At 35.0% G+C, this 26,506-nt stretch overlaps 1 protein-coding gene and 1 pseudogene across 1 annotated transcript; one reads left to right on the forward strand and one right to left on the reverse strand.

Moving 5' to 3' along the window:
• Positions 1 to 243: 243 nt before the first annotated feature.
• On the forward strand, positions 244 to 16,435 carry LOC125660279 (M-phase inducer phosphatase-like). Its single transcript, XM_056150663.1, has 10 exons — positions 244 to 304; positions 683 to 692; positions 3,526 to 3,577; positions 3,771 to 3,938; positions 6,858 to 7,055; positions 12,258 to 12,419; positions 13,942 to 14,040; positions 14,284 to 14,417; positions 15,276 to 15,393; positions 16,127 to 16,435. The coding sequence occupies exons 1-10, from the start codon at positions 244 to 246 to the stop codon at positions 16,259 to 16,261; spliced, it is 1,137 nt and encodes a 378-aa protein (XP_056006638.1). The 3' UTR covers positions 16,262 to 16,435.
• Positions 16,436 to 22,613: 6,178 nt separating this feature from the next.
• On the reverse strand, positions 22,614 to 23,642 carry LOC125659070 (short-chain collagen C4-like; annotated as a pseudogene).
• Positions 23,643 to 26,506: the final 2,864 nt, after the last annotated feature.

Below are 26,506 nucleotides of genomic sequence, written 5' to 3' on the forward strand. Positions count from 1 at the left end.
TAAAAAATTCTGGAACAGATGATATTTGACGAAGAAGACCCTAAACACTTTCTCACCGAAGCCCGCGTGGAGATTAATTAAAAACTCCAAAGTTTCAATGGATTTTTTTATTGGTCTTTTACACAAAGCCAAAATAAGGAGTTATTAATTATGAGAGTTGTAAACGGTTTCCGGAGATCCTCAAACTTCTGCCACCGTGGATGTAAAATTGTTATTTTAGCGACCCGGAAAAGATTTGGTAAGATGGCGTTTCTGGTGCTTCAAAGGCGCCGCTCCACGTGCTGTGGTAGAATTCTAATTACAGGTAAACAGTAGTCACAGATTGTGGAGGGCTAATTCATTAATCACCTTGTAAAGAGCCGATTGTTATACTACTCTCACTAGTTTATTTCATTTTGCAGGGGACCGAGTACTCCAAATTACGATCTACCGTAGAGGGGTGTTATCTTGGTGTCCGTATTTAATATTATAACCAATTACACTACAGGGTACCAATTTCATTGAGAAAGAATTAAAAAAAAAGTCGTTCAAAACCCTGTTTTCATTCCTTCATATTCATATATTGCGTTATGAAGAGATAAATAAATTTTATTTATTATTATCATTGTGAATAAAATACATTTTCGGAGAACAAGTGAGTGAGAATATTTAGTATGAATCTGCATCCTGAGTACTAAAACAGGTGCTTACATGTAAGTGTAAAATCAAATCAAACAATTATTTCAGATTTTGTGCTTAATTAATTAAAATTTTAAATGTATTTAATTCAACCAGTCGAAATGAAAAATAGAATGTTTCAACTTGAAGTAAGGTTGTATAATTATTTTTAAATTACGCTAAAAAATTCAAATACGTGTAGGGATTTTAAAAATTTTACGATATGATTTCACTACATCACTGTAGAATCGAACTACTCTACAAGTTTGTACATGTATATAGTACGTGTGTACTACCCAGAAGTGACGCATGTACTTCTAAAATGGTACTGACATTGTACGACCACTCCAATTTCGACGTCCATGAGAAAAAAACTACGTAAAGAAAAAATACTCCACAGTACAAAGATTTCTGACAACCTTTTAATTCAATATCAAATTTCTATATATACAAATTTCATAATCATCTCACAAAATGTGTCAGGCCACACCTCAAAACATTTTATTCAATTATATCAGGTGATGTGTTACATTTTATGGGAAAATTCGAACAGTTTCTAAATGATTAGATAAAGCAATATTGATGGCCTCGTTAGGGCAATTAACGGTATGAAAATGACACCCTGGTTTCCGAAGTAGAGACGGAGGGATACCCCGAGCAGGATAATTTCAGAAGTGAGGAGGGCTTGCAAATAAAGGCGTGAGTTTTTCCTGTCCTGTCATGGAAAATTGTGGCAATTTTGGATATTTCTGCTAATGATTTTCTTTTAAAAAATATGGTTAATTAAAAACGAAAGGTATATATAATCGTAAATCGTCGACGAGGGATATAAATTTCAGTCTAATCTATCAACAAAGTGATCAAAGTTTGAAAAATATCAACTAGAAGTGAAATCATCATCAAGCGATATTTCCGAGGAATTTCGTAAGGTAAGCTGAAATACATCTTGTATTCAAAACTTTTTTAAATTCATCTCCCCCCCCCTCATTTTATTCAAGTTAAAGGAAAAGTTAATAGATTCTGAATTGACTAACATGTTGGGAAATGATATTAGAAGAAGTGAATGTGGACACATTCAAAGTTGTAAAGATTTATTAACGTGCTATAAAGTTGTGAAAACATTAAATTTCCCACTTGAAAAACTGCAAATCTGTCCCGTATTCTTGTTAAACTGGTTTTATATCTAGCGCGTTTCTGTAACAAGCTTTTTATGCTAATCCCGAGGATTACATTCAACTGCAGACAGTCTTGTTGAACACGTTTTAGAGAGTTAAAAAAAACCCCCAGATCCCGTGATAAACTTAACAATGATTTATGATGTTAAAAGTGCGTGGACACAACAACCGGTTATATATCATACAGCATTTGAGGTGTATAGTTAGTTTTTGTTACTTTTATTTTATATTACATTGTACATCTAAATTATTAGCATTTGTCGTAAATTAAAAAGAAAAAGAGTTACTATATATATTGTAATAAGGAAGCGTTCCATATATACAGAAAATTATAAACTCTCATGTTTTCCTACCTGAAGAGTGAAGTTTCATTATTGATATTTTATTTTGAAGTAAAAAATAAACGAATTGTTAAGCTTTAGATTTGATCGTACAAAAAAATACCTGTAGATTACTAAGTGTTTTCATAGACATATGTTGGTTTTATTTCTCCTCCTAAACATTATTAATTCAATTACATATAGTACATGTATATTATACAGTAAATAGGACCAAACCAAAACTTTTATTGATTGAGAGCTTCTATAAGATTTCCACATGCGTAGAGTTAGATATACCATTATATTATTGCGTTCAATGTATATCATAGCTCGTGTATATATCTGTAATATCATATAAGGGTAAGCATTATGTAGAGCAAATATAGTGATCTCAATTTTTAAAAATCAAAACCAGTGTGGTTATAAAATTAATATCTTTCCAAAATGACTGAAATCGAGAAGACTTTAACATGAAAACAAAATTGAACAACACAAAAAATAAACACATGTAAAAAAAAAAATATAATCGAATAGTGCAGATGTATTAGATTTCATAACTCATTTGACTCAAACGATGATAATGACAAATCGACACTTCATCATAGAATTAAAAGTTAAAATTTTATTTCAAAATAGTCTGTATCTTATTCATAGTATAAATGCATGTTCAGTAGTGAATTTTAAATAAAACTGATACAACCATGTATTCGTGTACAAAACACATGTCTTCAAGACATACTTGAAAGGCATTGTAATAATCGATTTCTAATATTTCACGACGGTTAGGGTGATCAACAACCATTCCCGCTACCCCTTTCATATCTTGTAAGAAGCATTGACATATTGCCTTTGGTGCGAAAATCTTGTACCGTTAGGCAAAAGACTTAGATTCTTGATCAGTTTATCTTAATCAAATGTTATATAAATATTTTTTCAATGACAGTTAATTTAACAGTTAGTGATTTTGAAAAAAACTGTAATCGTCACATGGGAGTGTCAATTTACTAACAAAGATGAAGAGATGAGAAGTCATGATAACAAACAATATATAAACAAAGGAAAAACGTCTCTACCTTTTTTTTTTGTGTGCCTCTACCTGTGACAAATATCAACGCGAGGAGTTAAGGATCATTTAATTTCAAAATGTAAATGCGTATGTATATTTAGTAGTAAACTATATCTTGATTGAGACAAAAATTTCTATCAATATTTCAGATCGATAATGAAAAATATCAATTTCTTTTTTTTTCCATTTTAAAGATTTAAAATATTTTTTTTTTTCTTTACAATGAACTGGATTTGAAAGCAGTACAAATGCATTAAAAAAAAATCATAGTATTCAATGCTGATATTGTGGGTTTTTTTCTTAACAGGTTTAACAAAACCAGTACCCCAGTTTCAAAGAGGACGACAGCAATGGCGCAGGTTTGTGGAATAAAATTATGGGCATAAGGACAAATTCATATTCTAAAATTATAACAGGCTCTTGTTTCCTCATACTTGAAATATTCGTCAGAAATTGTACCTAAGGAAATATTACAGGATGATGTAGATTTATTGGTATATTTTTTGAAAAATTGAATGGCGATATTTTCAATATATATCCACACAGACACAGCAAATAGTGAAAGAGATGCCCCCCTTTCGGTTGGAGCAGCTTCCTTTTGACCTTGATGACCTAAGCCTCAATTCTACAGACATGAATCATCTTGTGACCCCTAAACAGAACGACATGAAGCCCTTACTTGTGGACGAGGATTCTGGGCTGGGCATGGACACATTTGATGTAAGTTACCGACATCTATTTGAAATTTAACATAAATGTAAAAGTCTTTGATTAAGGTAGCTCATTACAGCAACATTTTATTCAATGGCTCGTTAAAACACCTTATGAAGTATGATTTCACTTTCAAAAGAGTGAAACAGGCTCTCAATTATTATACCCCACGCAACGAAGTTGGGGAGGGTATGTTTTTGACCCGTCCGTCAGCCCCTTTATTGTCAGCACAACTCCTCTGAGACCGCACAAAACAATTTCGTGAAGCATTGTAGTTAATAAGGACACACTGTGTGGATGTGCATATTCCCAGGAAATTCTGATTCAATGATTTTTCTAGGAGTTATGTCCCTTTTGAACTTAGAATTTTCGAGCCTGTCTGTCCTGTTCTTGTCAGAATTTAGTGAATCACTGTAGTCAAGGACAAACTGTGTAGATGTGCATATTCCCAGGAAATTCTGATTCAATAATTTTTTCTGGAAATTATGCTGCTTTTGAACTTAGATTTCAAGCCCGTCTGTCCTGTTTTTGTCAGCGCAACTCTTCTGAGACCGCTCAACCGAATTTCGTGAATCTTTGTAGTTAATAAGGACACACTGTGTTCATGTGCACATTCCCAGGAAATCGTGATTCAATAATGTTTCTGGGAGTTATGCCCCTTTTCAACTTAGAATTTCGAGCCCGCCTGTCCTGTTCTTGTCAGCTCAACTCCTCCGAGACCACTCAACAGAATTTCGTGAATCATTGTAGTTAAGGACAATCTGTGTAGATGTGCATATTCCCAGGAAATTCTGATTCAATAATTTTTCTGGGAATTATGCCGCTTAGATTTCGAGCCCGTCTGTCCTGTTCTTGTCAGCGCAACTCTTCTGAGACCGCTCAACAGAATTTCGTGAAACTTTGTAAGGACACACTATGCAAGGTGAAGATAACGAACAGTGATCAATCTCATAACTCCTATAAGCAATACAAAATAGATAGTTGGGCAAACACGGACCCCTGGGCACACCAGAGGTGGGATCAGGTGCCTAGGAGGAGTAAGCATCCCCTGTTGATGTGCACATTCCCAGGAAATTCTGATTCAATAATTTTTCTGGGAGTTATGATATGTAATGTTATGGAGTTCATCAATAAGACTAATATGCATAACAATTACATGTCAAAACTAGTGATGAGTTATGTCCCCTTTCAACTTAGATTTCGAGCCCACCTGTCCTGTTCTTGTCAGCGCAACTCCTCCGAGACCACTCAACAGAATTTCGTGAAACTTTGTAGTTAATAAGGACACACTGTGTAGATGTGCATATTCCCAGAAAATTCTGATTCAATACTATTTCTGAGAGTTATGCCCCCTTTGAACTTAGAATTTCGAGCCCCTCTACCCTGTTCTTACAGTAATGCATGTCATTATCATTCATTATGTGAGACATTATCAAGCAATGTTGGAGCGTGGGGTATGTGAGCTTGCTCACTTCTGCTTTCTTTCATTTTATAAGATTTTTTTTGTATGTTTTTTTTTAATGATAGAAAACCTGTTTGTTTGCAAATAAGAGATTCTATGGTCTAAATTTGCTATGATTTGATGCATGATATGAATATATAATAAATAACGCCTAAACGACTCAGATAGACGTTCTCATTTCTTTAAAAAATATTTATGAAAATTTATAACATAATTTGTTAATATTTTTTAAATCTTCGAATAGAATCTTCTAAAAACATGTCGATTAGAAAAAAGATATATCAGATAAATATATTTTCAAAAGAAATTGAAATGAAATGGTCAAAATGTATCCATACATTTACTAATATTCCCGCCCCCATAAAATTAGAACGTCTGAGTCGTTTAGGCATGTTTTATCAAATATTTCTATCATGCACCAAATCACAGTGAAATTTGGACTATAGAATCTTTTATTTGTAAACAAAACATCATTTCTATCATCAAAAAATTCAGAGCTTGTATTACTAGCCACTAAATAAACCTTTTGTGTAATGAGCCACTTTACACCCATAATTGTTCATTGATTGGGATACCTTTGCGCAACAACAATGTTTCCCATCTTTAGCACAATATATTGTCATTCATTTTCAAAATGAAGTTTGTATCACATAAATGCAAGTACTTCTAGTATACCACGAGTGAAAATTTGAAAGAATCAGCTCGTAAATATGATTATTATAATTTAATGAAGAAATCATACATGTCACAATTTATCTGTGCAAGATCTTCTTCTCAGCCGCGAGTCACACTGTAATGGCTCATTGTGGAAATGAAAACCCCTTCCACTCATAACATACACTAGATACTTCACAGATATTCAATAAATACAGATGTAAAAGTAAAAAAAAAAAAAAAAAAAAAAAAACAAAAAACGAAAAAAATCCGAAATCACGTAATAAATGACGACGGGGAATATTTCCTGATGGTACATGTACCTGTATCAGGTTTCCGTTTTCTCTGTGAAAAGGGGGAGGGTGTAATTATAACCTTTACGGTGTACATGCCCTACAGCTCAACCTTAGGTTGCTTATCTACTTATCTATGTATTTATTGACTTCATTAAATCATCTGCGTTAAATGTCTATTATTAAACTTATGTATTATCGAGAGTGTGGTATATATTTTGTATATTCATATGAATTATTTGTGCATGCGTGAATATTGTTTTTGAATGCTTGTTTTATATGATCTGTATGTTGTGTTAACAGCGAGCGAGAAAAAAAACAAACTTTAAACGTGAAATAATCTGATATATTTTATTGATTTAATTTATTTTCTTGTTTTACGTAATCATTATTTCTATCTATTACTATTTTATCTATTCATATGTACTTTATTTCCACCTACATGTATCTCTGCTCGCCTGTAGCTCTACATTCCTGCACACGTTAACATTAAGTACATTAATTCTTATATTCTGACAGACGATACAAGAAGACCACACAGACGCAGATATATCGTTTGACACCTATAAACTGAACACAGACACTCCTTGCTCTAGAAGATCTTTATTTGGTTTCCAGAAGCGCAATCGGAGGGACAGTAAGGGTTCTCGAATCACCAAGCGCCGGAAGCACGTGACTCCAAGTGGCGAGAACATCCAGAAATCTCTGTCTTTAGAGGTAAGTACGATTCACAGACAGGAAAAGATGTTTTACTGTGACGTTGTTAGCCTGTGCTTTCGTTTAACGTTTAAAAGGGGTATTGGTGGTCATCTAGGATGTAAAAAAGGGCCTCCGTGGTCGAGTGGTTAGAGCATCGCGCTCAAAATCACACAATTTTTCACCTCTGGTCGGCGCGGGTTCGAATCTCGCTCGCGCCGGTAAGTGAGAAAGTTTCCCAGTTTCCTTTCGGAAGGTCGGTGGTCTCCTCCCAGGAACATTGTATCTGGGTTCTCTCTTCCACCAATAAAAACTGGGCGCCACCATATAACTGAAAAATTGTTGAGGTGACGGAAAACATCAAAAAGAAGAAGGACGTAAAATCTTTTTTAATCCTGATTCATAATTAAAATGCAGAATATGTGTTAAAAATAAAGGGGAAAAAGCCATTTCCAATGGAATGTTATGAAAATTATGCATGTATTAACTAATCTGTTTCCATACAATGATTGTTTTTCTATTAATTTCTAATGTCAAAATTACAACAAAAGATATCAGGATGTCTTAATTTCGATATGCCAGTGTTGACATTTACATGTATGTCCTGTAAAGCTGTTTGAAATAGTTTTACGTACAATGGTACCATGATATTAATTGTTGACTTAATATATTCATTGATGACAGTATCCGGGCCAGGTGATTTATTATTTTTTATGGTTTTTACAACTTCTAATATTTCATCTGGTGTAATCGGATCATTAATAAGAGAGTTATCTGTAAACAATTCGTGAGAGGGAATGGGAATGTCTAGTTCCTCATCAGGACCATGTTCATTTGCATTTACAGTTTTAAAGTAATTGTAGAAATCTGTGATATCTATCTCATGGAGCTCATGATTGCGTTTATTGTTCACAATTTTCCAATATTCTTTTGGATTTGAGCTTCGTAATTTCTTAATGTCATGCTGCAACTTAGCTCTATACTTTCTGAGTGATTTATTTAAAATTGATTTATATTGTCTTTGGGCTTTATCAAATTCGAGTTTGAATACGTTACTTCCGTGTAATTTGTATTTGCGTCTAATTTTCCTACAAAATTTTCTAGCTTTATAACATCCATCGTTAAACCATTGTTTTGTTTTGTTATTCCTAAAAATTATATTATTTCATAAAATAATTACTATTTATTTTTCACACGCAGTATATTTTGCATCCATAAAAAAAAATTTGTACGTACATCTCAAACCGGAAGTTGTTGTAGTAGATGAAGCGTCTGAAAATGTTAAACGGTAGGAATCGATGAATAAATAAGTAGTTTATAGACTTGGGAATTCGTGTAAGGTACTGAAAACGATATACCAGCAAGGACAATGTCTATTATATAACAAAAGTGAGGATGAATAGCGAACTAATCGTAAAATGAGACTTGAAGTGAAAGGAGTCCGAAATCTAGTTAGGTACCTTGTGGTATTATTAAGGATGGGGACCCATGTATGAAACAAGTGCCTGTGGAAAATACGTAGTCTTTCAGCTCAACACTGTCCAGGTCGTCTGTTTTCGTTTCAGTGAAGCACAGTAGGTCGTAACGGTTCACTAGTTCCGTAAAGTCAGGGTAATGTAAGCGTCTATTAATGCCACATACATTAATGTAGATATTTAGATTGTTCGAATTTCCTGTGTAGGTACTTTCTGTGTAGGTACTTCCTAGAGAGTTAAAGTCTGAATGTTCATTTGGGTCGCTGCTTTCGTTTTCTCGACACCCTCCCTGGTATTCCTAGCGACGGTTTCCTCCTCGCCCTCTGGTGTCTCCTCGTTGTCCTCCGCCCCTGGGCCTTGGTGTGAATGCTGGGGCCGCTGATGACAGCCTTTGATCCCGTGTTCTTTGATTGTGTTCCTCATCACTGCGTTCTGTTGTAAAGAGTTCTCCATCTATATATAACTTGTCATATATTAGTTGTGCTCGCTTTTCCTGACGCTTTGCCAATTTATAATATGGGTATAGGATTTTCCGCTTTTCATTTATCTCTGGGGGGAATTGTTCGCTAATGCCAAATTTTCGGTTTTCTTCTCCTTTCAATTTTGTGAAAGCTGCCTTCCGCACGAGTTCTCTTTCCTTGTGAAGCGGTCAGCCGGGTTCGATCGCCGGTGGCCAGATAGCTCAGTTGGTAGGGCACCTGACTAGAGATTCAGGGGGCCCGGGTTCGAATCCCGGTCTGGTCTGTTGCATTTTCCCCCTTCCTGTTACACTTGAATTGGATGAATTTCTCAATGATAGGTCTTGTTTTCTCAGGATTCCTTCGTCCCATACGATGCACTCTTTGAAATTCTATATCTTTGTGTATTTCAAGTGTTTCTTTGATGAAACTGGTTACTTTCTCCTCATAGTTCTCGTCGTTTGTCTTTTTGATTCCATAGAAAATCAGGTTGTGTCTCATGCTTCTAAATCTACATGTAGGTCATGTAATTCTTTCATTTCACAATTCACTTTGTCCATTTCCGCAGTTAAATTGGCATTTGACTTTTCAAGAGTTTGTATGCATTCTAGTTTTGCTTTGATTCCTGTGTTTGTATTATCATATTCGTTCAGTTTACTGCTTGTGAATTTAACGCTGTTTTCTAATTCATTAACTGTTTTCTTGAGTTCTGTCACGTCGCATGTCACACTTGTCATCTTTTGTTCAAAGGAATTTATTTTTGACTCTATTTTGTCCAACTTGTTTAATTTTTAGAACATTTGGTCCAGTTTCTGAGCTAGATTGTCTATCTTTGACACGTAGTCAGTTTGTGTTATAAATCCCGTTGGCTGGGCTATCGCTAGGTTTGACGGTTGAAAACCTACAGATGACACATTATAATTCATTGGGTTCATTGTTGCGTTTGTGTTCGTTGAGTGAATCGATGTGGAGAAACAAACCTTTAAGTCTCTAACTTCTTCGTTAAAAGTATTACCACAAACATTGTCTTCGTTCTGAGAAGTGCTCAGGATATTTACTTGGTTATGGATCTCGTAACTCGCGTCTGCGTCCTTTCTCCTTTCCCGACCCTTTTCGGACTTCTTTTTGTTCTTTCCTGTATGCTTAGTAGACATGGAAGCACATTTTCACAGATACTGTGATGAATTGAAACAACTCTTTCGATTAGTTTGATCAATCCCTTGAAAGTTGAAGACGAGAGAAATCTTCGAGGTATCAACCGAAACACTTGATATCCAGTGTTAACAATTTAGCCTCCACAGAACCAGTGACGATCCAAAGTTACATCTTCTGGTCCAGTACCAGATTAGTCTGTTCTTCTGGTGACTCAAGATAAAATGTGAACGTATTACATAATTTTTACTGTCAAATGGAAGTTCGGATAATTGATTTATTCAGAATATTCCGAAATATAAGAGACAAATCAGAGTCACAATCAGAGAAATGAAAGTCAGTCACCCGTATCGTTTTCTCTACATTTTGTACATCAATAACATCAGACTCCTCATCTAAAACATCATCAGGTACAAGATGGACATTTTTAGAGGTAGGCCTCCAAATTCATAAAATAAGTTAAGTATAATAATAGAAACAAATAGGTGACGTCACAATGCATTCATTTTTTACATGTAGGTTAGTATCAACACAAAATTGACTAATGAAAAACGCGGTATCATTATCATTCTAACAATGGAATACTTGTCATTTCAAAGTGATGTGGAATTGACGAAAGTGCTAGCATAGGGTTGCCTCAAGTTCCGGCACCGTCGTATTATTTACAGTTAAACAAAACAAAACAAAAACCATAAAAAATATAGATAAGAATTAAAAAATAAACAAACAAACAAAATAAAACCAAACAAACGAACAAACTTTAACTCCCTAGTGAAGTTGGAAACTGATATTTAATAATAATGTTCTTATTTTTCAATACTACAAAATTTGTGAAACACTGATGACCCTGTATGGCAAGAAAGTACATATGTAGATAATGGCCAAAGTTATTTTTCCAGAAGTCAAACCCAAGGTCAAAGTCAAACAGGCAGACCAAACAATGTATGCCCCCCGAATCTCCGATAAAAACACAACAAATATATCTGTAGAAGAATGGAATATTTCAATGTTGGTGATAGAACTTACAATACTTCACACCGTCAACTGAAAATTAATGCTAGTAATTTGGACTCTTAATCTACTTCCCCATCACTTATCAGACTCTTCCAAATGTAACAACTTTGATGCACCTTTTGAAAATGGAAATCACTGCTTCAGTGATATAATTACAGACTTCTGCATGAGTTCATAAATCTACTGATCTTTTTTTGGTTGGAAATATTGATATCGATTTTTCAAACAAATAAGAAAGTTTTTTTTAAATTTGTGCATAAATTCAATGCACTTATCAAAATATTTAGGTAATTATCAAATATATTAAATCTCAATCTAATTAAAATCAGATCTTCTCTAACCGTTCTCCAGTGTAGTGGCTAGAGAAGATCTGATTTTAATTAGATTGTACTACACCCGTTTATATACATATTGTATTTTAAGTATGTATATATAACGAGAACCATCAATATTATATTTATACTACATGTATACTATATGCAAATATTAATTAGCTGTTGAATTATTTATATACGTAGATTTCAAACTACATATGATCAAGTGAAGATAATGAACAGTGAGCAATCTCATAATTCCTACATAACTCCAAAAGATTAAAAAAAAAAATTAAGAGAAGGGCAAACACGGACCCCCGGACACACCAGATAAAACGTTAGTTCGTACATGTACACATATTCGCTCAATAGGGAGAGTGCTGTCATAGGTTAAACCTGCTGCCCAGTCCCTTCAATATTCAACAACATTCTAGCACATTTCTTGGAAACTGGAGTGAAACTATCACAATCACTTTCCTCTTTTTACCTGTGGGATTTAAAACCATGATATTTAAGTAATCAATTCAAGTACACAGCGTGTACTTTTTACCATATATTTGAACCTCAAGTCTGGGACATCATATAGAAACGACTTGAGTTTCTAAGTCTGTAAGTTAAGAAGCATTATAAGGGTTATATTCTTTTATATATTGTTTTTTACAGAAATGTACTTTTCTCTCACGATTTCTCACGCCTGTACGAGACTACCAATCAAACAAGAAGATCATTAATTATTACAGGTCTAAACCGAGACGACATCAACTACCGTTCACTGGAATTTAATTATTCTGATTTTCCATTAACACATAGGATTGTCAAACGCTGAACTCCGCCACCGACCAGAGCGATGTACAACAGTTTGTGGAGCGAGTGACGCAAGAAGAAAATTTGGTAGGCGACGGAAGTGCGGCCTTCTCTCTACCCACCATCCCTGGCAAACATGCCGACCTCAAGAGCATTACCAATAATACAGTACGTGCTAAAATGTCATTTAGTCTGACAGTTCAATGTGAAAAAGGAATAAACGGTTTCTACTTATTTTTTAAAAATAAATGTAGAATTCTGGAAGAATCTTGACGCGTGGTAATATATTGAGCGCTAATGTTACCGCCTCTTTACTTTAGAATATCATTTTAAATATGCGAGGTACTGTAGTGATGCAGGGTATCTATATATGAAGCTGCTAGAATATATATACGGCCTGGGCATCCAGGTCCGGCGGTATGAAACACACGACAGCTCAGGGGGAAGTCAAGGCTGCAACTAATTAATGTTTACAACTAAAGGGTCAAACGTTACAGAAGTCCAAACCCGATCTAAGATAGTATTGATTTTCACTACATTCCTCCCCATTTTATTTAAAATTATTGCAATACTAAAACTTGTTGAAATGTTTTGTGTTTTATGAACATTGATAACAATGAGTAATGACACACGCAATAAATAAATCTTTTACCATCTTACTTTACAAACAAATACACCAAACAATAGGGGTAGTCTTGATTGTGCTCTTTTACCCTTTATTTAAGCATATACATGTACATTTGGCAAAATATTAGAGGTAGTCTGGCCTAGCTCTTTTACCTTCTAAGCATTCACAAAAATAATATTCAAGCAAAGGCGGATCCAGCGCCGGCGCACCGGGCGCTCCCCCCCCCCCCCCCCCCCCCCGTTTGAATTTTTATTTTGGTTAAATTCTTTTTTGTACAACAAGCAATTAGTTTCAGTTTAGTTTACATGAAATGATAACACCTTTATTTATTCCCCAGATATAGTTATAATATAACTATGTGTTATATTAAAGCCTACAATTATATGTTTTATTCGTTACCAAAAAAATTACAAACGCCCACAAAAAAGCAAAATCTACGTATGTAGGCGTTATATGTTCATTATCTAAATGAAAAAGAACCCATTCTCTTATTGGCACAATGTAGTTAGCTTCCGGGGGCTTCGCCCCCTGCACCCCCATCAGTGCAAAGCTTCAAGGCAACCCCAGCCTTCTATTGCCCCCTCCCCCCCCCCCCCCCCCCGTTATGAAATTCCTGGATCCGCCACTGTATTGGGGGTAGTCCTGACCTTGCTCTATTACCGCCTAAGCCGACATAAAAATAGGAAAAATATCCTAATCCAAATGTGTTTTGATTGTATCATCAGAAACTCCGACGACAAAATCAAGTGCATGCATGTACCAAAAAAAAATTATACCTGATATAAAGAATCACTAGTAAAACAGAATCTGATTGGCCGAGAAGGTCACGTGGCCGTCGTATTTGCCCTGCAGCAAAACATCGTAACTCAACTCATTAATGTTTACAACTAAAGGGTTAAAAGTTACAGAAGACTAAACCCGATCTAAAATAGTATTGATTTTCACTGTACTCAGAATGCAATGAAATACAAATAATCTTTGAATCCTTTAAGTTTTTAGCTTGGTTAGGTAAAATCGTTAGAGGTTCATTTTTCTTTATTTTTTACATCATTTGTTTATCAGGTATCCAAGTTACTGAGAGGAGAATTTGATGACGTAATAGGGAGTTATCACGTCATAGACTGCCGTTATCCGTACGAATATGAAGCAGGTCACGTGAAGGTAAATCAGGTCACATGAAAGGTAAATCAGGTCACATGAAAGTATATCAGGTCACGTGAAGGTAAATCAAGTAACAAATCATGTGAACGTAAATCATGTAATGTGTAGATATGTAACGTGTAGATATGTAACATGACACGTAGATATGCATCGTGTATTACATGTACGTATATGCATGTATTTGGATGCTAGGAATAGTATATATTTCTTTATGTATCACTTTGATTCATTGCTAATCTTTAGGATGCCATTAACTTGTACAAAGAGACTGATGTCGAAACAATTCTTGATTTCAAAGAGAACCATGGCGATGATGAAGGAAAGAGAGACATTCTAATCTTTTACTGCGAATTTTCATCCGAAAGGGGCCCAAGAATGTAAGTTGTGAGAATGAAAGGAACAAAACATGTCATGAAATATCTAAGATAAAGTTCTCCATCACGAGACGATTGTTCCTCGAGATTACAAAATTGATTTTAACCTGATAGCAAGCTGCAGGTAATGATAATTTGTTACCGTCTTCCAACTGAAATATTTTACAGTCTTCGGACAATACACTTCTTCTCCTTTGTAATTAGTAGAAAATGTATGATGTGAAAATTCTAATTGATTTCATTGGTTGAAATTGTGTTCAACGCAAAGGAGATAATTTTGTGATGATCTAATTTACGTACGACTTAACAATTTTACAGGATTTTCAATCTTAAAAAAGAGAGAAAACGAAGAGAAGAAAGAAGAAAAATTGCAATATAATGAAACCGACAATTTGATCTTATTCATACCAACTATCCAGAGCGTTTCTATAATTCAACAAATAACAGAAACGGTCTTTTTTGAACTCAACCCTTAAAATTCTTGATAAAATTTGGGCGATTTTCAGCTATTTAGTAGTTTTTTGTTTCTTGCTGTGTGAAAATTAAACACGTCGAACATCTGCTTTTTACTGTTTTCGTGAGGTTAAGAAGAAACAATGCTTTCTATTTTTAGTACAAATAACATGTCTACTTCAAGGCCATATAGAAAAATTATTGTACAGTAGTTTCTAGTAGGTTTTTTTTTTTAAAACTTTATTTTATATAAGATTTACTATTTTAGAAAAGTTTGATTATGTGGTCATTTAATAAAAATATAAATACTTAAAAACATACCATTCATTTATATCAGTTTACTGTGTATGGTTGTTCCTAAAAGCTACACTTGCTGTTACACATGTATATTTCAATGTGATTTCCTAGGTATCGGAACGTAAGGAAGGCAGATAGATTCCTGAACCAAAACCAGTATCCCAAACTGAACTTTCCCGAAATGTACTTGATGCACAGTGGATATAAATCCTTTTTTGAAGATCAGAAGGTCAGTTTATGAATTTAAATAGATATTGAAATATCAAAGCAATACATGCTGTAACTGACGGTAATTAAGAACAAATATTTAGAATATTTGTGATTGAATACATGTAACTTAATAGAATCGGAGTGAATCTGAAGTAATAAACCCATCAAATTAGTAGAAAATGTCGATTCATGAATCATTGTCATCCTGTCAGTAATTTCTGCCCGTAATATCCGATGTGCATTGACGTCGGTCATCAGTTCGAAAAAAAAAAAAAAGCGAAAGAGAGGCACTGAGCACGTGTCAGATTTGTAAAGAATCTAACATGCCAATTTTATAGAAAATTCACTATCAAAATTTCGTCATTCATGAAACGATGTAATATTTTGAAATAAACGAAATGTGTAGTTACTCATGTCAGTTTCCATCTTTGGATATGACGTCGGTCTCAGCAACCCGATTATATTCGGCAATCATCGTTCCCATGTCCGTGTATACGACTCAATGGCCGTTTATACGAAACGCTCATTGTAGGTATGCTCTCAAACAATATTCCCTTGTTTATTTTGCTGAATTTTTCTTCAGATCTTGGGGATTGTTTTAGTCACACCGATAGGAGTTAATAAATGCATGATTGGATAATAGAAAAAATCTCGTCAGTTACAGCTTGTATTGCTTTAAATTCTAATAAGAACACATTGAAATACAACAATCAATGCTAAATTACGATGCACAAAATGATTTGCTTTTACAGAATTTATGTGAACCAAAAGATTACAAACCAATGCTTCACAAAGCACATGTTGAGGACTTACGTCACTTCCGTACCAAATCTAAGTCTTTTACTGCCGGAGAAAAAAAGAAGATAGCTAATCGTCTTTCTTTCTAAGACTGTTATTGATATTTTTGTTATGATTTGAATTGTACATATTTTATGTTGATTTATCGACAGTCTATTTATTGGGACGCTAGCGTTCTGTTGTTATCCGATTCATTGTATGACTGTGATTCTTACTGGAAGTTTGTTACTGATTGTTAACGGTATGTGTGTCAAAACATTAAAGTTTTGTCTAGATATGTAGTGTGTTTTATTGTTACAGTGTACGTATTTTTAATACCAGCCTGAATGACAAGTCCTATGATCAACCTGCTTTAATCACATCATATTTACCAACAAGCGAGACTAGCGCTCTAAGACAAAATAATGGAAATTGACATTTTTAATGATCCTTTTAAATAAAACTGGCTAGTATTTTACACAATGATCTAACCTGGTTCCCGTCCTCTACAACATGCCAGTACTTATCATATGTTATTTGAAAAATAAGTTTCATATTTTTGAAAATGTAAGAGGGTAAGAACTGTGACCCTTTACGCCGGCATACATGTACTTCACTTCATGAAAAGTATGCTGACGTGAAACGTTCTAGTTCGTACCCTCTTGAATTTCCAAAATGAATTTCATTTCTTATATTTACATTTTACTTTAATTTCTGTCGGAATTCCAGCCGTTAAAAAATATACGTAATACATGTATATCTGTATTCATACGCGCATTGTTTATAACTGCGGTGCATTCATAAGGATATAGGTATCGTTACAAGGTACAGAAATATCAAAAGCGAAAACAATGGAAATGTATATATATGTCATGTTAATGTTTGTTCTAGTTTCATGAACACAAACACAACAGTCAACTGTCTAGTCCCCAGTGCCGTGACTTATAATTAATGAATATTGTGTCAATATAATGCCTAAATTCCCAAACAATAGATAACATTCTAGATATCTTTTAAAGCAAACCACAAAATAGAATCAAGCTAATTCTTAAATGTTCATGAATATTCAGTCCTTTTGCATAACATAGTCAATTTTTTTATAATGTTATACGATATTAATTTTTCCAGATTGAAATTAGTCGAAGTGCTTGGAGACAGGACTACAGTGATTCTGCTTGAGTTTGATGCAAATCATACACGATCATTTTACTTGATAAATGCATAGATACGTGAATTTATACCAATTGAAACTAAAAACCAACCAACCAACGATATAGATTATGGACAACGCTCACACAAAAGTCGGAATTCAGTTTGTTGGCTGATTTACGTCCCATTTTATTTTATTTACTCATGTAGAGACTATACCATCTGATGAATTCGAAATATCACAAATTGTAACGAATGCATGGCGCTCAGTGCTATAGCAGTGAAGATTCTTTGTCTTGCCAATGCACACCAATGCATTCTGTGACACCGTCTCCGTTTTAGGGTCATTTGATGGCAAAACAAGCGCTATAACCAAAAAACTACCACGAACATCCGGTAGTTGGGAAGTACTTTGATTAATTTGCAATCTAGTAAGGGAATGTGGAACAGTGACCACCACTGAAGACAATCAGTGTATCGGTAGAAACTTCAGGACATCACTGAAGAGTTGTAATCTTTGAACTCATAATACTGTATTCCAAGTAAAGGACAAATCAAATTGAAACAGTGTAGAATGAGTCACACAGGAAGATTTGTTGGACGTGCTGAAGTGCAACCCGATCTCCACCCCCACTTTCCGGCAAACCTGCCGATCCTGTTTCGAGAATTACTAACCAAACGATGTGTGGCAAAATGTCAGGTACAGTATGGCAGTTGGATGTAAAGCGGGAATAATTCTATAACAGACTGTTTCTATTCGATTAAAAGAATATAAATTTGTTGGTACAAGTATAATATTGACAAATGATGGATTACAAATGCAATAGTTTGGCACAGATAATCGCTACCTTTAAGGAGGCATGCCACACCAGAGAAATTTGATATGGATGAAAAGTGGAAGATATGTACATTGAGGATATGAAATTGAAAACTTTCAAATTTACTTCATTTAGTCAAGAATTGCAGTTTTAGTAGAAAACAATCTGGGGAAAAAAAATTAAAACCCCTGCTGGTCTCGAACCACGATCAGCAGTTCAGCAGTCGACATGCTAACCTACTCAGTTAGGCAATGATTGTGGAAATGGATAGACAAATATTGCTGATATTTATATTTTCCTCCATGTTTTAAAAGGAAGCCCGCCATTATAACGATGTAGAGTACCCCCTTAATGCCTTTATATAGGATCGAAGAATGAGAGGCGTATGTTAATCATTCGCTGGCTTATTTCCTTGTTTAGATAAAACTGTATACATCTCTTGATACTTAAATGCTTTGTTTTCGTTAAATATTTACATTTTGTGTTTTTGCTTTCGATATCTATATCAATGACTGGAGTCAAATTCGTCTAAGGATCAAAAGCTATGCATATTATTTCTTCCAAATCTGCATTTGTTCCGTACCTTCGAACGGGCCTGCTTCGAACCTTTCAATGGAACAGAGTATAGTAATGTGTGAATATGATGTAGATATGATTACTAGTTAACATAAAGTTAAAGTTTATCAAATGAGATATCGTGTGGAATTGGTTCTTACGACTTTCAGTATCATAAGGAAAATTCCAATCGTATCCACGTATTCTCATCTTGACTTTTACGATATAAGCATTACACCCATATGGAAAAAATTAAATAATCTCGTCTACAAGAAGCGATACGCAGGGCTGGACTGATAGTATGATGGTGTTTCCCCCCTGGACATTATACAGACAAGATTGGAATGATTAAAGGAATTGGAACTGTCTATAAAGATGTTGATTAACTTAATCAATGATTTGAAATAAATTACAGGAAAATTTAGCCAAGTCATGATTTTATTCTAACCCTTTTAATGATTTTCAGAACTACATTTTGTGAAATTCAAAAACTACGAATCCTTCTTCTAATGGAACCAGTATTCCTGAATGCATATTTATCGGACGATTGATATACATGTATAAATAACAAAATAAGCGGACAGAAGTGATTATATATGTACACGTTGGCTTGGTTCTTTATTATTTGCTCATCCCTTGTACCTAAACAATTATATTTTCGCAATTTAGATTTCCATATGTGTTACCAAAATCCTTTCATATAGCTTAATTTATAGTGTTTGTATTCCTTAAAGGAGTTACGATCACTATTTGTTATCTCCATCTTTCTCCATACACATGAAAGGCGAAGATAGTGAACAGTGATCAATCTCATAATATAAAATTAAAGGAAGTGAACATGAAAAAAATATTTGTTGCATAATAAACTTACGACCTCCTGAAACTAAATAGTGTGTCCTGAATACAATTTGCTTGTTTGATCAATTAAACAATTAAAAGTTAAAGGTTTATGGAGGTCATCCATTATTTCCCAGTATGTATCTGTGCTATGACGTAGATGAGACACATTGCTGTTGTTGACTGGGTCACTATTATACAGCAGAAATTTATGAATTTATATTAGAATTGATGGATAAGGTTTTGGAGCAAAAAGAATTGAAATCAAATCTAATTACAATGCATTAAGATAAAAGAAGAAAACACTCCTACAAAATATCTCCAGCTCCTCCAACTTCTGAACTTACTCAGAAGCACTAGTACTGTTATATTTCAAGATTCCAAATCAATTAATTTTATTAGATTTTAAAATATTTGGAGATAATTAAGGTGACTGTGTCATAAAATATAGTAAAGCAATATAGGCATATAATTTATATATTTTATAATAATTGATGTACATGGACCACAGATAAATTTCGGAGATGCAATTTACAGTTATATTATTTATTTACACTAATAAAAATTACTTATTCAGAATTTGTATCAAAGTCTGAGGTTTCAAGAAATCCTTTATAACTGCAGTGCTTTTAGGAAATGCTCCCTTAATATATGTCACAACAAATGAGGGTAAAACTACTCTGACCCCCCCCCCCCCCCCCCCCCAAGAGGCTGACTGTGTCTGACCTAGTTGATAAACTGTCTGTAGACCATAAATCTTGATACTAGCATGCCTCCAACAGAATTGGTACTGTATTCTATCACGTGTGTGTGTAATTGGAAATATTTACACACAAATGCCATGTTATGTTTTGATTTTAATACATGTTAATACAGAAGGTATTTTTCATTTTCGTGTTTTTCTTACTTGTTTAACAAGTTGTTATCCAAGTCCTCTGAGACCCTTCTTCTCTGGATACATAAATCCATGGATAAATGTAAGCTGTATCAATTATAACAGGACTTAGACACACCATGTCAAAATATTGGTGTTGAGAACCACACTTTATCTATGTAATCTGACACAAAATGTTCAAACTCATGACAACAAAGACACCCCTTGAATGTACATAATTCCTCTCTCATTAAAATCATTTGCTGGTAAAGAAGAATTATTCATAGAAACAATTTCTTTCTCTGTAACATCAGGTTCAAACTGATATCCCATATTTAATTCACTTTCTGCTGATGACATTTTAACGTTGATGCTTACACTGTGCCAAAAAAATACACAATATGTCATACTGACGTCAGCATCAGTGCTGCCCTCTAATGGATGCTAAGAGATAACCCAGCAGGGAGGTAATAATTTTTTCAATATGGCAGCTCCCAAGGATTGAAAAGATTAGTTAATCTTTATGAAATATCTCCCTACTAAAGAAAGCTACATCTTAATGATTTTCAGAATTCATTATATACATCAAAACGGCAAATTTAAACCCTTTGTCACATTTTCATGTTCACTTCCTTTAAGAGTTGTACAAACATGGACCCTTGGACAAACATGTACCAGAGTTGGGACCAGGTGATTAGATGGATTAATATACACCATCAGATAAACGGAGAGATCCGTAGTTAAAATCACTGTGCAAAGAACAATGAACGTCCTAACAATTGGTATGGTGAAAGGTGAAGATAACAAATAGTGATCAATCTCATTACTCCTATAAGCATTACAAATAGGGAGTTGGGCAAACGTGGACCCTCGGACACATCAGAGGTGAGATCAGGTGTTAAGGAGGAGTAATCATTCCCTGTCGATCGGTCACACCCGCCATGAGCCCTCTATCTTGATCAGGTAAACGGAGTTATCCGTAGTCAAAATCAGTATCAAGAACGGCTTAACAGTCGGTATGAAACATGTCAGACAGTTTGACCCAATGATATGTTGTAGTGGCAAACTAGATCGTTATAACGACCATAGAATTTGCGAAATGCTGATTTTAAACGAGAATGTTGAAACCCCTGACATCAACATCTTTGTCAGTAGCTTACCTCGATTTTTAAAAACTTGATAACACGCAGAACAAGCTCTTGCGTATCAATTGAAAGGCGAAGATAGCGAACAGTGATCAATCTCATGTTCGACAAACATGGACCCCTTGATATACTAGAGGTGGGATCAGGTGCCTAAGAGGAATAAGAATCCCCTGTCTACCGGTCACATCCGCCGTGAGCCTTATATCTTGATCATGTAAACGGAGTTATCCGTAGTCAAAATCGGTGTACCAAGAACGGCTTAACAATCGGTATGAAACACTTCCCCAATGATAGGTTATATTGGCAAACCAGATCGTTATAACGACCATATAATTTGTGAAATGCTGACTTTAAACGATACTGTTGAAACTCCCTGCACTATGAATTGCGAGACATAATCACACTATACAGGCAATAATGGAATATGGGAAGTTGATGACGGAGAAGCCGAAGTCATCACTTTTGTCATCAAGTTGAGTTGTTTGTCGAGGGAGGCAGATATGGCATGAATATGCACGTGTTACATTTAAGGTTTAATGTTCAACTAATACTGGTTATCGTTTGAAAGTATATTCTTTGTTCAATTTTACAGCGTATAGATATATCTTGTGAAACCGATATTAAACGCTTTGAGTGTCCAAAGAACAAAACAAAATGCAAGTAACACAAACATTTTACGTAGGTCAGATCGCCAAATTTTGTTTGCTATCTGCCAACATATTGTTGTTCTAGAAGAATGATTGATTGATTGATTGATGTTTTCCGCCACACTCAACAATTTTTCAGTTATCTGGTGGCGCCCAGTTTTTTTAATTTGTGGAAGAGAGAACCCAGATACAATGTACCTGGGAATAGACCACCGACTTTCCGAAAGTAAACTGGGAAACTTTCTCACTTACCGGCGTGAGTGAGATTCGAACCCGCGCCGACAGAGGTGAGAGGCCGTGTGATTTTGAGCGCGATGCTCTAACCACTCGGCCAGAGTGATGCAATGAAACAAATATAAGACATTTCAACGAAATAGATGTAACCATCATCCTTATCATTTGTTATCAATGAATTTTATGGATAAATTACACAGATATTAATTCTTAAACCACTCTTTATTGTTTGCAAGTATTTCCATTGTATCATCCGAGAGCTCTACGCCTTGGAGCAGACAGCGCACACAAGTTCCCGCCCGTTTAGTTTACGTATGGTGGACATCTCAATGAGCCACATCTTGCTTCCACGGAATAGAAAAGATAACCATCGTGATTAAAATGACCCCCCATTATAGTGTCAGGGTTCCTATCGATACACGTGTAAGATGTGGCAGCGTAATGACCGTGATACCCCGCCATTAGATATCCATCGTATTCCAATTTCCAACCTCTGTAACACGTTTTCCTGGCTACGGTAATGAGAAACAAAAGTCAGGTCTTCAAGTATTTTGGAAATTGTTTTGTATTTCATTTTTCTTAAACATTTGAATATAATTTATTTATACCATTTGTGTAAATGGATTAAGGTGAATTAAATCATGATATTTGGAATATATAAAAAAAAATGTATGAAAAGGTTCAAACATACCTGGGAATACCCTTACAACAGATCTGTTATGAACCAAACAAACAGCACACGGTACGTCATGATTATGGACACTGTGCAAGTTACGCGTAGAAGTCTGAGTTTCGTATTCTGCCCCATAAACATAAGCTTTAGCGCCGTCAGTTCTATCTGTGTACCAGCCCCACTCCGGATCGCGTGGTAAACAAAGGGGTTCAGCTGCCGCTCCCGAGTGGGTATGGCGTGACCCACCTGTAAAGCCTGTCAAAGTACAATTTTACTTATGAGTATTGCTGCATTATAAAATATCACTTCATGGTAGGAAATCCAGTTCATCTACACTTACCAGAGAGAACCAGCTCAGTATATGAGGGACACGATTTCTTTCCCCATCTTGTATAAACAACGCTCTTCCTCATTCTTCCTGTATGGTACGAAGATAATAGAATCAAGAATGGATAATTTAATTATTAAGGTAAGAAAAAATGTTGTATCCACATAAAATAATGACTAAGTCTAAAATTCTTCATATTTTCAGTAGAAGAAATTTTTATCATTTACTTGATGTTGTATTACCGGTATTCAAACAATGAGATGACTTTGTATCTTATCACGTTTTGCCTCATAACAAATAGCAGACTGGCATCTTTTCTTTTAAATTTTTTTTTTACGTCTATTTATTCATGAACTATGCTCTTTCTGGCCGACTAGAAATCCTTATTGTAAAGAGATATGTCAAATACTCTTTATAGATTGTGTGAAATAGTGATACACCTATTCTCTCAAGATCAGATTTCATTTGTTTCTTGAATACATTCATAGACGTTTGAAACTCCAGTTTTAGAGCCCCGATCTGATGATCTTCAAGAACGGAATGAAATTTTCCAGACAGCAAGTTATGTATGATGTACCGGGGGTATCTGCAGCATCCGGTTTGTGTTACAGCTTGTTCAGAAACATGGACCATCAGCAGGAAGGCTAGTATAGGCATCATTTCAGAGGTAATCTAACAATGAAGGGTATAAAAATAAGTATGATAACACGCGCGTGGCCAGAAAGAAAATCAAGTGTATACGCAAAGTATGGCAATCTTGAGGCACCCATGGGGCCAAGAAAAACACCCTGGTGGGTGAGGTCTCAGGGGGCGAAGCCCCCGGAAGCTCACCTATGTTTTGTAAAAAGAATTCCCAAAACTATTTTCTAAAGTGTTTTATTATGCCAATTCACCGTGTGTGATTGGACTAACTTTACGTTCGTTTTACGAATTATGTTTTTCGTTGTTTTCTACTGATATGTATATGGTAAATTTTACTGATAACAAATGATATCGTAATCCGTCTACTACAGTTGTACATGTACATATATGATATACATTAAAGTGATATTCGACATGTTAATGATTTGAAATTCAAAACGGACTTTGGACATTATGATGCTGATTGAATTATAAAGCGGGACTATATAATGCAGTTAATTTTGAGACACAAATACACGTATTCAATGGCAAAGATCTCTCTCCCCTCCCCCCTCTCTCTTTTAAATGATGTGTACGCATTTGTGTATTTGCTTATAGGCAGCTAAGCGCCTGGATAATCATCTTCACATAATCACCAAAGCACTATGAATGGAGCCTATATTTTACTGTACAACATATAAGTGCATCATATAATTCTATATATACCTATGTACTTATACTTTGAATGTTTACAATTCTAATACATTGGTGAACCCAGGTTGTTTAAAAGAAAAGACAGTATTGAGGGCATTGAGGGCATATATGTGTATTGGTGTTTTTTTCGAAAAGAAAAACATTAAACGATTTTTAAAAGCTCTGTGTAGTTATCTATCTTGGTGATTGTAAATAGAAAATGGGAGCAAAATTCTAAAGTGGAATGCATATAAGATGTTAGAAAAAAAGTTAAGAACGTTCCTGTTAAATAAAACACCTTAACTTGTATTTGTTCAAGTTAGAAAATTCACACATTGAATTTGAAAGGGAGCCTAGCTCAGCAAACATGTAATTTCAAGGGGTGTTATTTTGTTTTACGTTCCTTCGAGTTATTTTCCGTTCATATTAAGGTCACCAGCTAAAGGTGAAGTATCACAATTGTAGACCTAAACAGGCCGCTCAGGGCTACAGCATTGAGGATTCTTTAACTTGTAAACTCCTGTAGCGACTCATGATCTCAGTTTTAAGGACTAACCTAAAAGCACCCATGTACATGTACCCCCAAACGGTTCATTTTATTTTTATTACTGTAGTTATCTATGGTAAAGATATTTTACGACCTTGAAGTACAATACCATGAAAAGTGAAAATAACGAACAGTGATCAATCTCATAACTCCAGTAAGGAATACAAAATAGAGAGTTGGGCAAGCACGGACCCCTGGACACACCAGAGGTGGGATCAAATGTCTAGGAGGGGTAAGTATCTCCTCACACCTGCCGTGAGCCCTATTTCTTGATCAGGTAAGCGGGAGTAGTCCGTAGTCCAAATCAGTAACGGTCTAACATCGGTATGAAACACGTAAGAATGCATTTTGACCTAATGATAGGTTGTATTGCCAAACTAGATCGTTAAAACGATAGAAACCATAGAATTTGCGAAATGCTGACTTTAAACGAGACTGTTGAAATCCTCGTAACATAAAATACTCCTCTTAGGCACCTGATCCCACTTCAGACAACATTTGACCCATTGATAGGTCAAAATCAATAGGGGTCTTCCTTACCTGGTACATAACAATATCTTTAAGTATCATTTGATTCGGATTTAAACTTTCTGAGTTATACGGAAACCAAATATTTCTGAAATTTTCATTCTATATTCGGACACTGTGACCTTGACCTTTTACCTTTTTTCTCTAAAATCAATAGGGGTCTTTCTTACCTGGTACCCAACAATATATCTAAGTTTCATTTGATTCGGATTTAAACTTTCTGAGTTATCATCCGGAAACCAATTTTTTCTGAAATTTTCATTTTATTTTCGGTCACTGTGACCTTGACCTTTGATCATTTTTGTCCAAAGTCAATAGGGGTCTTTCGTATTTGGTACCCAACAATATATCAAAGTTTCATTTGATTAGATTGTAAGCTTTTCGAGTTATCATCCGGAAACCAATTGTTGACGCCCGCCCGCATCACCAAACCAATAGCCGAGTTCAACTTCGTTGCAACTCGGCTAAAAATATCACATCACACACTAAACTATTGCTGGGTAGCTAATTTTGTAGTACAATGTTGTTTTCAGAAGTTTGTTGTAAAAAGAATAATGCATAGAAATAATAGTAAAACAAACAAACCAAGCAAATCATAGTGAAACGCATGTGTGTCTCTATAGCATGTAAAACTTATACGGTACCAATTTTGATGCACCAGATGCGCATTTCGACAAATAATGTCTCTTCAGTGATGTTCAACTGA

The sequence above is a fragment of the Ostrea edulis genome, chromosome 9 (genome assembly GCF_947568905.1).
Source record: "Ostrea edulis chromosome 9, xbOstEdul1.1, whole genome shotgun sequence".
In the NCBI taxonomy this organism is placed as follows: domain Eukaryota; kingdom Metazoa; phylum Mollusca; class Bivalvia; order Ostreida; family Ostreidae; genus Ostrea; species Ostrea edulis.

Bases quoted from the DNA above. Each gene is read 5' to 3' on its own strand.
- LOC125660279 (XM_056150663.1), top strand. From the start codon at position 244: ATGGCGTTTCTGGTGCTTCAAAGGCGCCGCTCCACGTGCTGTGGTAGA. The intron at 3,578-3,770 runs GTTTGTGGAATA...ACACAGACACAG, and splicing joins GGACGACAGCAATGGCGCAG to CAAATAGTGAAAGAGATGCC. The intron at 15,394-16,126 runs GTCAGTTTATGA...TTGCTTTTACAG, and splicing joins CCTTTTTTGAAGATCAGAAG to AATTTATGTGAACCAAAAGA.